Source organism: Falco cherrug, chromosome 7 (genome assembly GCF_023634085.1).
Source record: "Falco cherrug isolate bFalChe1 chromosome 7, bFalChe1.pri, whole genome shotgun sequence".
Lineage (NCBI taxonomy): Eukaryota > Metazoa > Chordata > Aves > Falconiformes > Falconidae > Falco > Falco cherrug.
In genome coordinates this window covers 51,369,012-51,386,834 of record NC_073703.1, presented here as the reverse complement: position 1 = coordinate 51,386,834, position 17,823 = coordinate 51,369,012, and the positions used below count along the sequence as shown (strand labels likewise).

General features: G+C 36.6%; 1 protein-coding gene across 8 annotated transcripts in view; it reads left to right on the top strand.

The window, feature by feature from the left end:
• Positions 1–17,823, top strand: part of PCNX1 (pecanex 1) — a 92,168-nt gene that overhangs the window by 25,517 nt on the left and 48,828 nt on the right. For 4 of the 8 annotated variants that reach the window (XM_055715095.1, XM_055715094.1, XM_055715092.1 and 1 more), the window contains 2 exons: positions 7,302–7,434; positions 12,092–12,276. The exons of 2 other annotated variants lie outside the window; for them this stretch is intronic. In XM_055715095.1, the coding sequence (XP_055571070.1) occupies positions 7,302–7,434; positions 12,092–12,276 (318 nt within the window). The remainder of the gene's footprint in view (positions 1–7,301; positions 7,435–12,091; positions 12,277–17,823) is intronic. 2 more of the 8 variants (XM_055715093.1, XM_055715096.1) reach the window with 2 other exon arrangements.

Sequence of the window (17,823 nt, the reverse complement as noted above, 5' to 3'; positions counted from 1 at the left end):
AGTTTAGAAATATTAGAAAATGAAAAATGTGTAAAGTTGCTGTAATCTGGTTGTTTGTATATTAGCTGTCTCTAGTCACGTGCTCAGCAGGACCCCTGTAACTGGGTCAGATTAAGTAGATTAGCCAGTAGAAAGGGCTCTCTTCCATATGAGGTTCTTCGTTGGAACGAGAAGGCTGTATTCCATTACTTGATTTTTAGATGACAGCTAGTAGTGCCATAATGTATGCAGTGTTTGGTTCAAGCATGACATAGAAATTTTCATGTTAGCCCTTCCCAATGTCTGACTTGTGGTAGAATAGCATAATGCTGTTCTAATCTCTTGTGTGTAAAGGTTGAGTTTTACAGAATTATCTCTGTTTTTGGATACGTTGTCATCTCAGTAGAGGTGTGAGATGTTGCTGTTCAGTCATTAAAGATGTAAACAGCATTAGGAGTGATATGTAAGACTGAAATGGAACTCTGCAGTTGTGGAATTTAACTACAAAATGACACTTGGAATGAATCTTGCATCTACTTATTGTTAATCACTACCTACTAAAGCAAAATGCAGTTTTAGTATGTTGTGTGGAGACTCCGTTCTGCCTGTTTTGTCCCTTTTCTGCTATTTATGGATAATACAGTGACTTCTATTAGATGACTTGTGACCAAAATAACTATCATCTTCCTCGTAATTTGTTCTATGAAGGCGGTGATGGGGAACAAAGAACCAAAATCTCAGGTTTTGTCCAACTCAGTGGTGGCCATTGAGAGCCAGGAATGTGTGTAATTGCTTGGTAAAAGCCTTGAGTACTACTGGTAAGGGAGTTCCTGTCACTTGCTAGAAACATGCTCCTTTAGTGTGTCAACTACAGAGCACTAGGTACTCTACCTAAAAGTTCTGCAGAGCTGCATAAGGGAAATTCAGGATACTTGATGAGAAATGCATGCCACAGCATATACCAAAAGTTAAAAATAAAGCCAAATACACTTCATGCAATTTCTTGTTTCTTTTTTTTTTTCCTCTAGGAATATTACTTATAAAATTCGACCCTGGTTAAATTCTCTCAAAACTAGAAGTAGTAGTTCTTCTAAAACATTGTATTGTTGTGGGAGCGAGTTCTTTATATGTCTTAATTTGGTAGTTTCTGCAGCTACTTATTGCAGTAATTTTTACTTGATTTGGAAAGAATCATTTGATTTTTGTTGACAGGTAGCATGTTCATAACTTTGCCAAGTATTAATTTAAACAGGAGTTGAATAAGAACTTTTGACACAGTATAAATGAAGCTGCATCTACTAACAAGTTTATAAGCCACTTTCTTTTTATGCTTCTCTGTAGTTGTACCTGGATTTATTGTTACATATACAGCTGAGAAAGCTCTGGGAGCTCTCTGAACTGTAATGGAATTGTTCCCATGGCTGCCAAATGTAGCTATGAGATGTAATTCCACAATATGTCAAAGTTGGCTACTAATTAACATCTGGTGTTAGTTAACAGAAACCAAATTATCGAAGTAAACATGGCTTTCTGTGTATGATACACTAAGATAGGATACCACTTATGCTGGAAAGGCTGTGTGTTATAAAGATTCAAAGCATCTTTTCCTTAAGGTGAAAAAATCCAAATACAAAACCAGAATCAAGTTTCATGAAGATTAATGTAGATCATGAACATACTATTGGGTATTGATACAGAAATCCCTGGATATAGTGACTATATTGGGCAGGGGATCAGCTTTAGGTCATAGCTGTAGCTCTTTGACCCCAAGTCCATCAACATTTATATTAAAGAAGTCCTGTGTGAGTAACACTGCATGTTTTTAAAAGTGGAATAATTCAAGTGGGAAGTACAGTGAAGTACAATAACTGAGACTCTTGGTGTTATCTTTGGTGTTAATACAGAAATTTGTCTGTGACACCAGCTCAAAACTTCGTTTTTTGTATCTTCAACTAACAACACTGAAGCCTTGGGCTTTGCTTCCCTTCTTTCTTTCAATTGTCTCTTTTTTCTTTTGTGACTGTCTTTCCTTCTGAAGTGGTGTAGCATTTTCTTCTGCCCTATTTTCTAGCAAAAGTTTTGTATTTTTGAGATGCCCCTCTGTTCATTTTCTTCTTTGCTGTCCACACATCTATTCTTAAAAAATTGGCATTAATGATTTTTTTTAGTTGTATTATAGCTTACTGTGGACATTCTATAAGCCAATATTTTGCTTTTTCATCAGAGAAGTATAAAAAGAAATCCCTGCCACTGTAGATCTTCCAATAATGCACAATTCATGGTAATTAATAGCTGTATAGTGTAGATGTGGACTGAATGTGTTCCTTTGTACCTGGGAGTCTTAAAAGTATGGTTTTGAAAATGGTGTTAGGGCACATGAGAACAAACTACAAATGCCTTGACTATGAGGAGAGTGGTGGTGATAACTCATAAATGCATGTGAAGTATGGCTTTTCTTGGGTTTTGAACACAAATGAGATACAGATGCTTGATACAGAAGAGCAAACTTTCAGCTATTTGGTTATTATTAGTACTGTTAGTGTTAGATTTCATTGCTTTACGTGAATGCATGAGCCATAAACTATTTATTTAAGCTCTTGCTGAGAATTTGTAGGGGCTAGTCATTACAAGTGGTTGAAAATAGGTAGGTCACAATTTTCCACTTGATGGGGAGAGAAATTGCATGTCCGAGCATCACTCAGATTCCATGCGCATATTTAACCTGAGTAATTTTCAAAACCATCTAGACTTCAACAAACCGCATTACATTTGGGGTGAGGGGTGTTTTTGTTTGGGGGTGGTAGTGGATGTGGTTTTCTTTCCTGAGAAGAGTGAGGGACACTGTGTGTTGTGGTTTTGAGTTGGTTGGTTTTTTTTCCCATCAGACTGAAGTTTGCAATTTTTATCCCGTGAACTCTCATTTTTCACATGGATAGTTTACCCTGTATTACCTCAGTACCTTACCCTTCCAGGAATCTTCTTACTCAGGAAGAATTTACCCATATTTCAGAATATTAGGCACTGTGTTTAGCATTTTTCCTAGCAAAAATAAAATAAGACTTGTGGATGCAATAAAATTTGGAAATTCTGCTTTTTTATCTTACGCTGCTTCAGTTTCAGTCTCCTATGTTTGGATTAGAAGCAGTGGTGCATATGTGCAGGGTGATGTTGTAAATGTTTTGGCTGGTTTGTGTAAATATTCCTGTTAGAAAGAAAATATTTGCATTTTATGTTTGTTAAAGCTAGTTTTATTTTGCAACTACTGTATAGTTTTAGTGTAAAACTTGTGAGTCTTCAGTTCTGTTTAAAAATTTGAGGACTACAGGGGTTTACATCAAAAAACACTTGTGTATTCTAGAAAGAAATTTTGGAAAGGAATAACCCTCAGGCAGGATAGTTCAAGCTATGTTCACATATTCCCAGGTGTTTGGCAAATTGTGAATTATTGGTTACTCAGGAATATTCTCTACGATAAATTTCAGTACTTACATTGGGGAAGGTGTCACTCCAAATGTGTAATGATGAAATGATACCCTTGTGACCTGAAGTGTGGCCTAATTTGGCTTTTTTTCCAGTTAGTGTAATGAAAGAAAAAAATTAAGTATGTGTTTGTATGACTAGCTGCAGTAACCAATACAAAAGCCAAATTATTTTCTCTTTGAAATTAGATGTATTATAGTTGGGAATAGGTGTTTGGGGGTTAAGATCGCTACAAAGTTTTCATTAGGTCTCCACCTTTTTTTTTTTTTTTTTTTGGTTTCTGAGGTGTAGGTGTGTATTTTTAACTTGTGCACCTTTAACTTCAGACCTGATGTGGTTGGGTTTTTAGTTTTTGAGAACCAGTAAGGTTGGGGGCTCAAATTAATGTGACAACATGCAGAAGAAATCTATATTTGAATTTCTTGACATCTATGTTGAAACAATACACTTCATTAAAGTTTAGAATAAAACAAAAATAGAACAGACTTCAACAACAAACATCGTAAACTGAAAGGCTTGTTCCTTTATGGATTTACTTCAAGTAAGCAGAAACTGTCAGAGTCTAACCTATGTTATCTCTCCCTGTTAGCTCTAGATTTCGTGTGTGAGTGTAGATGTTGGACCTTAACTTTCTGGAGTCTAGAGTAAATGGCTGTAAGTAGCAGTATTGGAGAAGCACAAGCAATGGTCTGAATTTTTTATTTTTTTTTTAAAAAAACTTTCCTACAGGGATACTTGTGTGTGTGTTTTGGTTTTAAACTTCAAAACATGATGTTACTTTGTAAATATTAAGGGAAACTTACTTATGTTTAAACCATTTACCTCCTTATTAAACCGCTCTGAGCATGACAGGGTAATTTAGGAGCTTTATATTACATCCCATTGGTGAACTCAGGAGCAGCTGGCTGTACTGCTCCTTATTAAAGACAAGTGTCTTTATAATAATAAAAACACAGTAATATGTATTAATGTAACTAGCTTTCCATACTGGTGTGTATATATATATTTTTAATCCTTTGTGCTCTTTAACATGACTACATGCTTGGTTTTGTTAAATAAAGAACCCCAACCAGAGACAAAACCAAATTTTGCTCAGTATGGCTTCCCATACTTCAAACAAACCATAATCTGCTCAACTAGTTTGGTTTTTTTAACTTAATCATGGTTTCAACATGTAGCTTCTTGAGATGTTGCATAATGTTAGCAGACTCAGAGCTTGCTGGGCTGAAATGCGTTGCAGTCTTTTCAAAAGAACTCACAAACTCCTTAGTGATCCTTGGTGTCACCATCTGCAATCAGGAAGAATATAGAAGTATATAGAAGATGTGCACTGAACAGAACTTCCAAGATGAATCAAAAATCCCTTTGTAGACTAGGTAGAAAGCTACACCAAAATCTACTTTGGATTTTTAAAGGTTTAAGTGAAATAATAAAAAGTTAGAAAATGGCAGAACTATTTGCCTGTGCAGCTTTGAATTTAATCCCCAAGCACATATGAGTTTTGATTTTAAATTTTTAATCTTCAAACATATTTATATCAGTTTTCTTCACAGGATGCTGCCTCAGTCAGCAATTGAGGTAAGCTTGCTTTAGTGATAAACTGAAGCTGTGTAGGAAGGGCCTCTAGTGTCTCTATTATTTGGGCTTCAGTTATTGCAGAAGGTGATGTTTACTGACTGAAGGTTATGAAAAGAAAAATGGATATTGTTAGTGTTAAGTGTGCTGTCTTAAAGAATTGTACTGAATGCTGCTTTTGCTGAGTAGTTACAAATGGTAATTAAGATGTAATGCTGATGTTTACCATCTTAATGGTAATTAAGATGTTTACATTTCAGCTAAGACTAGTCACTGTTCTTTCTTCCATGGTGCTTAACTATGGCCTGATTAGCAGAAATGTATGGAATTGCTTTTGCATCTGAAGTTACTGGAAGCTGTATTGAATATGAGGTTTTTATATGCTGATGTATACACTAGAAAAATAGTTTTACAAATTGGCACCCAAAATAAGTGGACAGTTTTGACCTCTTGTATGTGAACTTAATCCACCAGAAAAAAGTCAGGATTCATACTATCTTGTTTAGTGTGTTTCACTTTCCCAGTAATTCAGATATTGAGAGCTATAAATAAATCCTTGAAGAAATTAGGCTGTGTATTATAACAAAGCATAACTGCCTATTAAACCACAAGAAAAATGTATTGAATTATTGCTGAAATACAAGGAAAAGGAAGTATCATCTATTCATGCTTACAGTAACAAAAATGGTTGTGGAGGAGTGTGGAGAAAGTGAGCAATCCCACAGTTTTCCTGAAAATACAGGAAAGGACTTAATTAAGGATCTCCTGATATTTTGGTAATGAAATGCTTGTAACTTTAGTGTTGTTCTTAAAGTATATCTCTTCATGTAGCTTCTTAGCTTTTAAAGTAAACTACAGATTAAAGTTTCACATACATTACTCACTTGATAACCTGTGGTTCATGGGTGGAATTAGTCTCCTGTTCCTTGCAGCCTTTATTGCTTGAGCTCTGGCAGTAATACACAGCAGCAGTAGTAGGTTGCTATTGCCTGTAGACCAGCGTTAGTGCCTTTGCTGGTAAGTTTTGAAAGCTTAATGACAGGAATGTTCTAACTTGAAATGTGCTAAAGTGAACATGGATTACTCTGCCTGTGATCTTTCTGGCATAAAAAAAAACATTGCTCCCTTAGTGTTTTGGGTTTTTTAAATTTTATTTTGGCTTGACATTCCTTTGTTTTCTCACTCTAGTAACAGGCTTCTTGGCTACCAAGTTGTGATTTTTCTCTTCAAGATTGTGATTCTCCTCTTGCATTGACTTAATGTCAAGTTCTGTTGGTTTTTTTTTTTTTCTTCCTTCTCCTTCACTTGCCTGCCAAAACCTATTTTCTCAGTGACCCATTCATTTGAGCTCTCTAGTGTTCTGCGTTCAAACTGGCTGTTAGCTTCGTTGGTTCAGGAGGAGGACTCTTGAGATTGTGGACACACTATGAAGCGGTCCAAATCCAAAGTTGTTCAGACTGTGAAGCTTAGGGAGCACAGGTGGCTTCTGGGGGCCAATGTGTGGAAAAAATCTTAGACTCCCTTGAGTACATAAAACCTGTTTTTTACAGTTGTGCTCTGTAAGTGGACTGAACCTTTGTTGTTTGTTTTTTGTTTGGGGAGTTGAAATAACAAAACCACCAGTCCTTACAAAGAAGTTATTCCCTCATTTAATGTCAACCCCCTGCTTCTCTAAATCATAGTGTTAATAGTCTAAAACAAGCAACATGTATACCTTGGTGCTTTGGTGCTTATGAGGAAGAAGAAGAAAAGCACCTCAGTTTTGTCCCTTGAGGAGGTGAGGTGTTAACCTCAACCCTACCCGTTCAGCAGAAATTATAAAATTGAGAAGAGAGTATTGTAGTGAGGAGTGGTAGACAACCTTCCTAGGTTGTCCTTTAGGCTTCTCCTTTAATTGTCTATTAAATGAGACAAAGCGTGAGATCAGTTTTGTTTCTTCCTGCCCCATGTAAATGGAAGAGATTTGGGATAGCCAACGTTCTTTGCAACCTGTTTATTTGGATCTGGGGGTAAAAAAACCCCAAACCTGTATATTCAACAACACGTGTACCCCAGCCCCCAAACCCCCAAATTTTTACTAATAATTGTGTTGTGATCCTATCCTGTCTTGAGACAGATTATTTGAACAGTCAGTGCATAAGCTGCTGTTGTTGTTGCAAGTCAAGTTCATTAACTTGGGGAGGGTCAGGGGGAAGAAAGGAGTCTTAAGTTACTTTGTACGTAACTAGGATGGGTTCTTCTTTGACCTAAAGTCTGTCTTGATGCAGCAGCACAAGCCAGCGAGGAGACTGTCACATTTCGTCGTGAACGCAGCACATTTAGGCGTCAGGCAGTACGACGCCGGCACAATGCAGGGAGTAACCCTACCCCTCCTACATTGCTCATCGGATCACCCCTCAGGTAGGGTATCTAAATGTTCCACCGTATTTAGCATGCATGCAGCAGACCACTTCTTCCCCACACCCACCAGTGTTGCCAGAAAAGCACTTTTTACTTCCTTCCCCACCATAACCTCCTTGAGCTGTCACTGCATGTCACTGTGGGCTTGTTGAATTGTGCATGTGTATGTGGCACTATTTTCAAAATGATCAGGATAGCCAGTCTCTATAACATGTTATAGCTGATTTCACATCGATAACAAAAAGAACTAATGCTAACAGAAGAGTCAGTGTTTCTTATCAAAAGCTTTAGGAACTTTCACTTTCAAGCAAGGAGAGAAACCCAAGAAAATAACTATTCACCACTCCTTATCTTAGTTTTCTTTCCTTCAAGAAAGTAAGCATTAGGGACTAGTAAAGAAGCACTTTTTGGGTCTAGATAGTGAGAGATAGGTATGACAACAAAACAGCAGAATGTTATAAAAAGCTAAATTGTACGTGCACGGGTTCCAAATCTGAAATACAGGCATGAACACGCTGCAGCCTTTTACAGCAAAAGAGAAATAATGAAATAATAGTGATGCCTTTGAATGCGCAGTATTGCTCAGTGTTAAATCTGATCACGTGGCACTTTGCATGCCTTGGTGGTGTTTAAAATGTACTATATCCACGTATCCTAGGAGTCCCCAACCTTCACTGTCCTGTTTGTTAACAATACTGAGCCTAATGCTACATTACATACACCGACTCTGTTTAGTCTGTCAGCTTGAACAATAGAAGCAGCAACCACATTAAGTTTTTAGACTTGCCTTTTAAATATTCGGTCCTGTGATTGCCTGTGGTGTTGGAGAATCTGTTGAGCAGAACATTATCTGTAGAGGAAGAAATGCTCCCTCATACATATTGAAGTAATTCTTCTTCCAGTTACATTATAAATATGCAGGAATAATTGTATATGTTGTGTATTCTTAATGATCTTCCTTCACATGCTAAGCTATCTTTTAATAATAGGAGCAATCTGCTTTTGTGTTTCAGGAATACTCGTATAACTTTTTTAACTGGAAAAAGCTGTAGAAACTGAGCAAATAAAAAAAAATACTTAACAATAGAGGATGCGGGAGGAATCTTGCCATCTTTGTGGCACCACTGAAATAATCAAGGACCAAATTTGTACATTCTCCTCAGGCAGGAGGATTGCAAGAATGGTAACTGAAATTAACAAATGAAGGATTGATGCCGCATCAAAGATTGAAACTAGCCAGATGAGTTTTTAGTGGCTACTGCAGTGTGTAGCAGTAATCACATCATTTCAGATAGGTGTGGGGTTTTTTGTGTTAAGCTTCTGGTCTTCCTAAATGTTGCTTGTTCAACTTTAGCTTAGTGACTTACTTCCTAGTGAGGGATGCTAAAACTTTGCATTTTCTTAAATCGTTTCTATTCTATTCTCCATTGCATTCACTTGCTTCTGATACTTTTGTGCTTCTCCTTTTTTTTGCTTTTTTTAAAGGAAGGTAGTATAGTTTTGTGTATCATTTCATAAGAGGCTATACAAAACAGAGCTCCTTAACTGGGCATTAGTCAAAAAGCAGAGGTTTCTTTGTCTTAAGACAGGTAGAAAGTATGGCAAATAAAGGGCTCTGTTTAAACAGTCTGACATCTGCCTCATTTTCACATGCTACTGCAGTGATTAAGGTTCTCATGGCTTAAGCTGGACTTCAGTGAGAGATCATGAGAAAACTAAAGTTGGTGGAAGTAACTTGTTAATCAGACAAGATGTTCAAGGATGAAAAAGTAGACCAAATATTCTAGCTTTCTATTTCTGCTGTGCATCTTCAGGTTATCTAAATTTGTGCCTTTCTAAATAAAAAAAAAGTAACCAAAACTGTACTTTCTCTGACATTACATGCATTATAATAAAAGTATTTTTGAAGAGCATATCTTTAGAATTAAATACTTGTTGAAGTTACTTTTGCTCAAAGCATTGTTTGTGATGCTAAGTGACGGTCCCTTGGAGTGTAGTTAATTGCCTTCATCCAACCAAACACCACAGTGCTTTCAGATTTGTTTTGACATACATTCCATTTGAACTACCAACTGTGGGATGTATGTGAAAAACTGTATTTATTACCGTCCTGATGTCTAGATTAATATTATGAAAAAACTTTCCTTTATAGGGGTAGCTTAATTTTAGTGTAAATGCTATGCGCTGCTGGAATAAGAAACCTTTAAGAAAGATAAAAAAACCCCAAACAACATGTGTAAGGAAGAAATGTGAAGAAATACATATATATATATTTATTTTTTTAGCCAGTTACTGACAATATTGCTTCAAAATACCACTGCAATCATACTGGTGTTACTTGTCTATGCTAGTGGTGAGCTGCCTGTCTAGTTCCTGATACTGCTAATCCATATGACTTCAGATTTTAAACTTCTAACAGTGTTAGGTTTACTAATCTTTAGTTGCCCTGATGTTAATTCTTTCTTACTCTTGCCAGCACAACTTTAATCTCCTAATCTTCTAACTCTGGCATAAAATTGGATGTTGTGGGCATGTTCCCTTTAGAACTTGTTGAGTTCAATGTGATTTATTTTTTTTAATATCCTATCTGTTACTGCAATTTTCCTCTGTGGAATGTTCAGTAAAAGACAATAGTGTTGTATATGTGTGTGTTTGGCAATGGTAGATGCTTAAGAAAACCTGGTCTAGTAAATGCTGCTGGTTTGATGCTAATTTAAACACAAGAGTACTTTGCCTGGTAACATGAAAAACAAAGCCCAAAACTCCTCATAAAACAACCACCCACTCTTGCTTTTGCCCTAACAAATGTTAACAGTGTTTTGGGCACTTTAAAGCATAAGTATCAGTTGACATCCTATGTAGTCAGTGGTGTGTGCATGTGTGTCTGATATGAGAACATAAGTGGCTGTGTGAAGCAGAATTTTATTTTTATAATTAGGCAGAGAATAAATGCATCTCTTGCGTATCTGTGCAATCTGTTAATGTCAATGTCTTGAGGTTTTTTTTATTGTGACAGATCTGGGTAACCACTGAAAGGGCAATTTTATATATGTCTCTTGATACATAGCTACTAATTAAGGGAGAAAGGAGTGTTGTTTAGCATTGTTTTGGTGTTGCTGATAATACTTAAGGGAGACAGTGAAGGCTGGCACATCTGTGAGCTTCCTTAGAGCCTTTGTTGCCATGTAGCTCACTGAAAGCCTGGTATACAGCAGCAAAACCAAATTTACGTTTCAGATTGTATTAAGAGTACAGTAAATTGTGAGTTGCAATTTTTTAAACTCATGAGCTGTATGCATGTCTGCTTTATTTTGCATGAGCTTTTCTTGACACCTATTCTTATATCCATATTTTGTTTTCCAGTGGTGCTCTAACAAAAGAACTGAAAATAAGTGTTCTAGAAAATACTGTTAAAAGCAAGTACATCAGCTGTAACCCCTCAACTCTTAGTAAGATCTTGCTTTTTCAGTTGCCTCAATTGCCCACTGTAGCATCACACTGTAAACAGTGAAATGTTAAAAGCAACAGGTGATTGTTTTTCAAAGAGTGTTTAAGATATTTTCTATGGTCATTAAAATACAAATTATTTTACTGGTGTGAAAAATTTGTAATTTCATCATGTCCCACAGCTAATGACTGTGACATGTAACTTCTTTAAACGCACAAAATAAACGATAATGAAAGCACTAATCTTGCAACGTGAATGTGATATAGAAGTGTAAACATCATGTATACTGACATTTTGCCAAGTTTAATAGTAAACAAGTATTAAATATTTAACTTTAATAAACTTTATAAACTTCGTGAAATAGTTTTGCAATGAGAAAGCTGTGGAGAGGAGAGTGAATGTTTTCAAACATTGTCTACTCATATGACTGTAAACTTAGAAGTTTCTTCAAAGCCTAAGTTGACTTTTCAAAGCTGATTTTTGGTGCAAGTATGTGTCTGGGTATAGAAGAACTTCTTCGCAGTAGTAATACTGAGTAATATAAAGTTTTTGCTCTACTGTCGGAATAACTTTAAAATGGATTTATAACAAACTATTAACTGGGAAAAGTTTTAAGCATTCTTAATATGTTCAAAAAAATCTGAATCCAAATGTTTAACTACAATTATCTGCAAGGTCTGTGGTAGTGTATGGCTATTAACAAAGCTTAAAGATGTGTTCTTGTTACAGTGCAGATCAATAGCAAGAAAGGTGATGTTAATACCCCAAATGGCCAACTAAACAGTTGATAAAGTCATACCTCAATGAGCAGAAAGGACCCTAACTATCATGAGAAGACTGGAATAGTCAGTACTGTATGTAGGTGATACTTCGAGTTGGTCTACAATTAGACTAATCACCAGTGATTTGCTTTTGCGCCCACAAATTAAAGACTTACAAGGATCTACCTGAGGGGGACTTGGGGAGATGTTAGAAAGCAATACTACTTCAAAAAGTAGAACAGGAACTGTATTTCTAGACTACTGATGTAACTGGTGTCCAGGTGTTCTGTTACATGGAACTATGGGTTATGTTAACCCTAGTAAGTGCCTTTGCAATGCTATACTTGTTAAGTTTTCCTCTTTAAACTCAAAATTCTTGTTTTGCTTCACTTCTAGCTATTTTTCTTTTCTTCCTGGTAATGTGTCCCCAATCCATGTTTTCTCGTAGCCTTCAAGATGGTCAGCAAGGCCAGCAGTTCTCCTCCCAGGTCAAAGTGCAGTCCCGCCCCCCTTCCCAGGCCGCTGTGCTCGGCGCTAGCGCCTCCTTGCTGGTGAGAAACGGGAGTGTCCACTTAGAAGCATCACATGCCACTGCATCTGCTGTAGGCGGTAGCAGTTTGCACGATGAACTTGGTATGCAGGCCTTATGTAACCTTGGTGACATGGAACTTTTAATACAGCAGATGTATGGGTAATAATGCGGTGAAAATCAGCTAACCTTAGTTTTATTTCTGAATCTTGTAGGTGCGTTTCTTAGAAGGCCATATTGCTCATAAATTCCTTGCCTTTCACAATCGTCTTTCCAGGCACTTTCTGTAACAAATGCAGGATGAGAAACACTCTGAGGATGCATAGATACAAGTAGTGGTGGTGTGAGAGCTTTCATGACTTGAGCAACATGATGTGTAATGCACCAGTTCTCTTGCATTGTCACAGGTAGCTAAGCAGAGATTGAGACCAACTTTGAGGATCTTCTGGTTCTTTCAAAGAATACTTGTTATGGTCCTTAGGAGTTCTTCATCTTTTATTAGATGAGTCTTGCTTAGCTGCTGTTCAGAAAAGATATACTCATGTAAATTAGAGTGCTTTTCATGTACACCTTGATTTAGGAGCTTGAGTTGGGAAGAAAATCTGGACTCTTTTATCAAATGTCATCATTTCATGGAGCCTTACAGTGCCCCTTAGTACTACATAAAATGAACCATGAAGAGTTCTTAACTATTTATTAATAGCTATGCAGCTAATAAAATTGCCAGGAAGAAGGAAGTTAAGATGGTCATAATAAGTGACTCATTTCCTGCAACACAGTATTGCAGGGCAGATACAGAAAAATTCCTGGCAGGGATCTTGGCAGCTATCTGTACGTGGCCTGAATTACTTTAGGACTTTAGTATTAATGTGGAATTTTCCCTCTAATTATTAAAGTGGGCATCTTTAGAACTGACAAATAGTAGCGACCGTATTTTGAGCAGCTGTCAGCTGTAATAACCCAAAAGTACAGGTTAGCCCAAAACATGGACAAAGCACTTGTTTCAGACCTTACTGTAACTCAGTACTAAAAGATAAGTGAGTTGTCATCTTACTTCACTAGTAGAGAAGATGTCAAGAGTTGCTAGGCAGTGGTATCCCTTTAAATACCAGTTTGGCTAACAAATTGTCATTCTTTTGCGTCATCTAGCTGCAATATAATGAAAAACTGTATATAAGCAAACCTGAAAACAATCCTGATGTTCTCTGAGATGCTCTATAAAATTTGACTACAGATGTGCTAAATACACACAATCTACTTGCCTGATAATTTTTCGTTAAGATTTTGTGGCTCTACTAGGTTCTAGATAGAAAAATCAAAACTACTATTTCAACACTTGTATGTGTCTCTGAACGATGAGAGCGTATCACGTAAAGCTACAGATTTACTGAATTTTTATTTACTCATTTCTCATTTGAAAAAGTATTGGAATATACCACTGAAATTCAGGGACACTGGTTATACTTGTCCAAGGTTAATGTTGGGATTTATTCTTTAAGCTGCCATTACTGTATTTGAAGGATTTGGTTAATCTTACTCAAAATAATACAATTGAGTTTTATAGAATTCAAGATGTAATATGCAGCCTAGGTAAGTCCGAGTTACTTAGGAACTTGTGTTACTATGTTGTAGAAATCCAAGGGGATCATTTAAGAAACTCAGTGTTGTGTTCAGGCTCTCTTAAAAAGGCATATTCATTGTCTTGGTGTGTATTAGTCTTCAGATATTTATACAGCTTTATTCTTCTGAAATTTTGTCTGTACTGTGCTTACAGTTTCATGGGCAGCACATTGCCTTTGCGAGGCACAAAACTTCCAGGATCTGCTCAGTTAAAAATCTAATGTATAGTAGGGATTTATTCCATGTTTGAAGCTCTTTAGAAACCTTCATGAGCAAAAGCAGCTATTGTAGGCAAGATCTGTTTTCGTTATTTTAGGAAAAACAAATTTTCTAGTTTGTGTAACTGGCTTTGTGTGACAGGTACTGTCTTCTGTGAAAGTAATATAGTTGGCAAAATGGCACAGGCTTTTGCATGCATGATTCCTTTATCAGGCCTGACAAGAAGGGAGAGTATCTTTCCTTGTACCTGGTATATGGTTTATTTGGTGGTTTTTTTGGTTCTGTTTTGGTTTTAGTCCCCAGTTAGGGATGAAGTAACACCACTGCTCTGTTCCCGTTAAGTCTAAGGCTGTTGCTTTTGCTTTCTTGTCCCAAGATACCTTACAGTGGAAGGTGACCATTTTACTTCAGATTGTGTACGGGTGTGGGGGTAGTATTTTGGTGTTTTTCTTTAACTTTTATTCTGATGCTGATAAAAGCAATGCAGGCGATATGACCAATTCTTTGTTGTTGTGGAAGTCCCTGTGTCTGCCCAGGGCAGAAAAACTGCTGAAAATAGAGGCTGGGAGAAAGATGAAGAAACAAAAGCTGATTTACAGCAACTGGAAATATAAGTGACATATAGTAGATGGGGTTATATATCTCTGTGCAGTGCATATAAGAGTTAATGTTCTTACTGAAATTCTATTAGCATATTCCAGCTCATCTGGAAGACAAAACAGGGCATGTGTTAACGTTAAAAGCCCCATATTTAAGACTCCTGTGTTTGTGCACTAGTACAGTATCTGCTTCTACATTTTTTTCTGTTTAGGTGTTGATGTCAAGCTGTAGCTCTAAACAAGACACACGGTTGAATTTTTTTTTGTTTGCTGTAAAAAATCATGTCTGTTAACTCTGGCTTATTTTATGAAGGATGAACCTTATTCTATTATACCTAGCCTACATCCAGTCTGGTGATACAGGCATCTTTAACCGGGTATTGTCCTACTAGTGAGGCAAGAGATACTTGAGGAATTACCCAGTTCAAAGTAGAAGGATTTTTGTCAATTATGTTGTTTCATGATAGGGAAGAAACTAGAAGGGCTGGAAAAGGAGCTTGATGTGGAACAGTAAGCATGAAGTCAATGGTAAGGGGAATGTAGGACAGAAAGGAAAGGTGGGAGACCAAATGCCATGATTATGGGAAGGATTAATGTATTATGAGTGCAGACAGCAACAAAACACATACCATGACTTAAGTGAATGACAGTCCTTCAGAGCACAGTGTAGCAGTACTAATGCCTTTTATTCTTGCTAATACCTGATTCTGGAGACATGTAGGTGATGATTGGGATTTTTCAGTCCTTGCAGCAAAGGTTGTAGGTGTTACTATTTGTGAAGTAGTTAGGGATCCAAGTACTGAGTTACTAGAAAAGATGCCCAGTTTCTAAAAGTAGGGTGAAATTACAGCCCCTTATCCTTGGCTAGATAATTTTTTTGTTATTTTTTTAAAATTTAGGAATATCACTTTTGTGACTAAAGAAAACCGGTCATCTGGAGCTTTACAATACAATTACATTGCTATGTTGGATTTACAGTTTATTGCCTATATGCAAATGATAAGCTTTCAGTTTTATTGAAGTATTTTAATTTGTGAAGGTAGTTTGATGGCCTTGAAGATCAAAACTTTCTCTAAAGATAAACATATGCACTGATTACTTAATTGATTAAAAAGAATTCAGAATCAGTTCCTTACTATCTTTTTATTAAGTAGGCGTAATTTTTTGGGGGATAGATGGGGGGGTATTTTTCAAAAGTACAGGTAGGAAATAAATATTTACTTTCCGTTGTTCCTATTTTGTAGTCTTTGGAATTCTACATAATGGGCAAATTACTCTTTTGACAAACTTCATATGGAAATAAAAAAATAACTGCTTTGAAGTATTCTAAATGAAGAAGTCTTCATACTGCAGCTGAAAGAAATATTTTAACCTTTGGAAACAATAGCTCCCTGCACGCTACAGTAGTCAAAATCTGATTACTTTGGTTTGGCTGACTAGGATTTAAAAATACAGTCACAAGTAGTAGATTAATATATCTGGATCCAATGATGATGTAGACTTCAACATGCCAAAAAGTGCTAACAACATTCAGAAATAGTTTGAGAGGTCTGAAACAGTAGTATTTATTAGATGGAGAACTGAGGAATGTGCTGAAAATAATTTGGCTGAAGAAACCATCAGAGCACCATTTTAGTTGGATCTTGAGCCAATTAAGTCTTCCAGGTTTCATCTGTGTAAGCTCATCAGCTTGTTGCTTTCATTCATTCCTATAACTGTGGGAACACCATTTTGTATGCTGTGAATTGTTACGTGGTTGTTTCTGGGTTTGGTCATGAGATACTTTTGTCTTTTTAAACAAGGAAACTTGTTTCAAAAGAAGTACATTCATCTTTTCCTCTCTTCATGTCCACAAAGATGTATTTTGATTTTGTGTGCCTGAGTATCAGTGACTTGGCGTTGTTATTTTTTGTGACCTGATCCAAATAGAATATTGTTTGGGTGACTAGTTTGCGAAGAACTCACAGCCCTCCCTTTGTGGTAGGAAAGGGAGAAGTTACAAGTATTTCTGTTTAGTTGACAAACATGCTACTGGCTGTATTTCTTGATTTGTAAAACAAATTTGTGAGTGCCATTTGTTGACACTTACTAAATTACAGTCCTTAAAGATGTGATGCTATTACAAGTATTTCAGAGAATGCTGTGGGAGAGCTAGGAATGGGAGAGAGAAAAATTTGAGTAACTAAAAATGCTAGGTATATCCATGCGTATTGAATCTTGTGAGCGTTGGGATCCTTCATTAGAGTTTGAGTGTGCTGTGAGGAAGCTGCTGTTCTCACACAGTTTAAAAATCACTTAATTCACAGGATTTTGAAGCTCAGCTGTAGGATCTCCAGTCAGACCTTAGGGTTTGTGTCCTCAACAGCAGTGAAAAGTCCTGTCATCTTTTTTACTTTGAGTTGAGGCTTTTCTGGAGAGCCTTTTGATTTAAAACAAACAAAAAAGCCCCCAACAAAAGGAAATCCAAAAGAAAAACAAAAAAAGGGGCAGACAGCTTTGTTTTATTGACAAGCCATTCTTTTCTTGACAGAGAGCCAACTTTAAATATGAAGTCTATATAAGTAGAGGGATAATTGCAAGTATGGCAAAACCTGAGTCTGTTTTGTAGTTTGTGTGTAAACAACTGGAATTAAGTGTTCTGTGTGCTATCTTTCTAGTAACGAGATCTATTTTATCTCACCGCAGCCACGCAGTACTTACGGCAGCAGTACAAATGCAGTACTTTGTGATAGATTCCAAGATGAGTTAAGTGTGTGGGAACTGTAGATATTTTCTAAGGTGAAGTGGTTTTATGCTAAATTTTTTCCAGTTTGAGGCCCTTTTCAGACTTTTCACATGAATGTAACAACAGTTCAGTAAACTTCTTGTGTAACAGATACTGATGTATTATCTGAGCCCAGGAGAAGAATGGGAAGTTGTTTCTTGTAAGTAGTATGTTCTAATTTCTGTGACTAGAATTTCATCAATGTAAAAATCAGAAAGTACAATTTCCAGGCTCTCAATTCAGTAGTGCAAAAACATGAATAATTTAACCCAAACTTCCCTGTCTCATTTAAGGACTGGTTGCTCAGAAGATTTTTCTGTGCTAAGTTAAGCATAATTTTGTCATGACAAGAACCTGGAGTGTATTATCCAATATCTTGATATTTGCTGCTGAAATTTAACTCATGCAGTTAATAAACAGGCCTGTGTAGCTAAGGCTATTTATTAGCT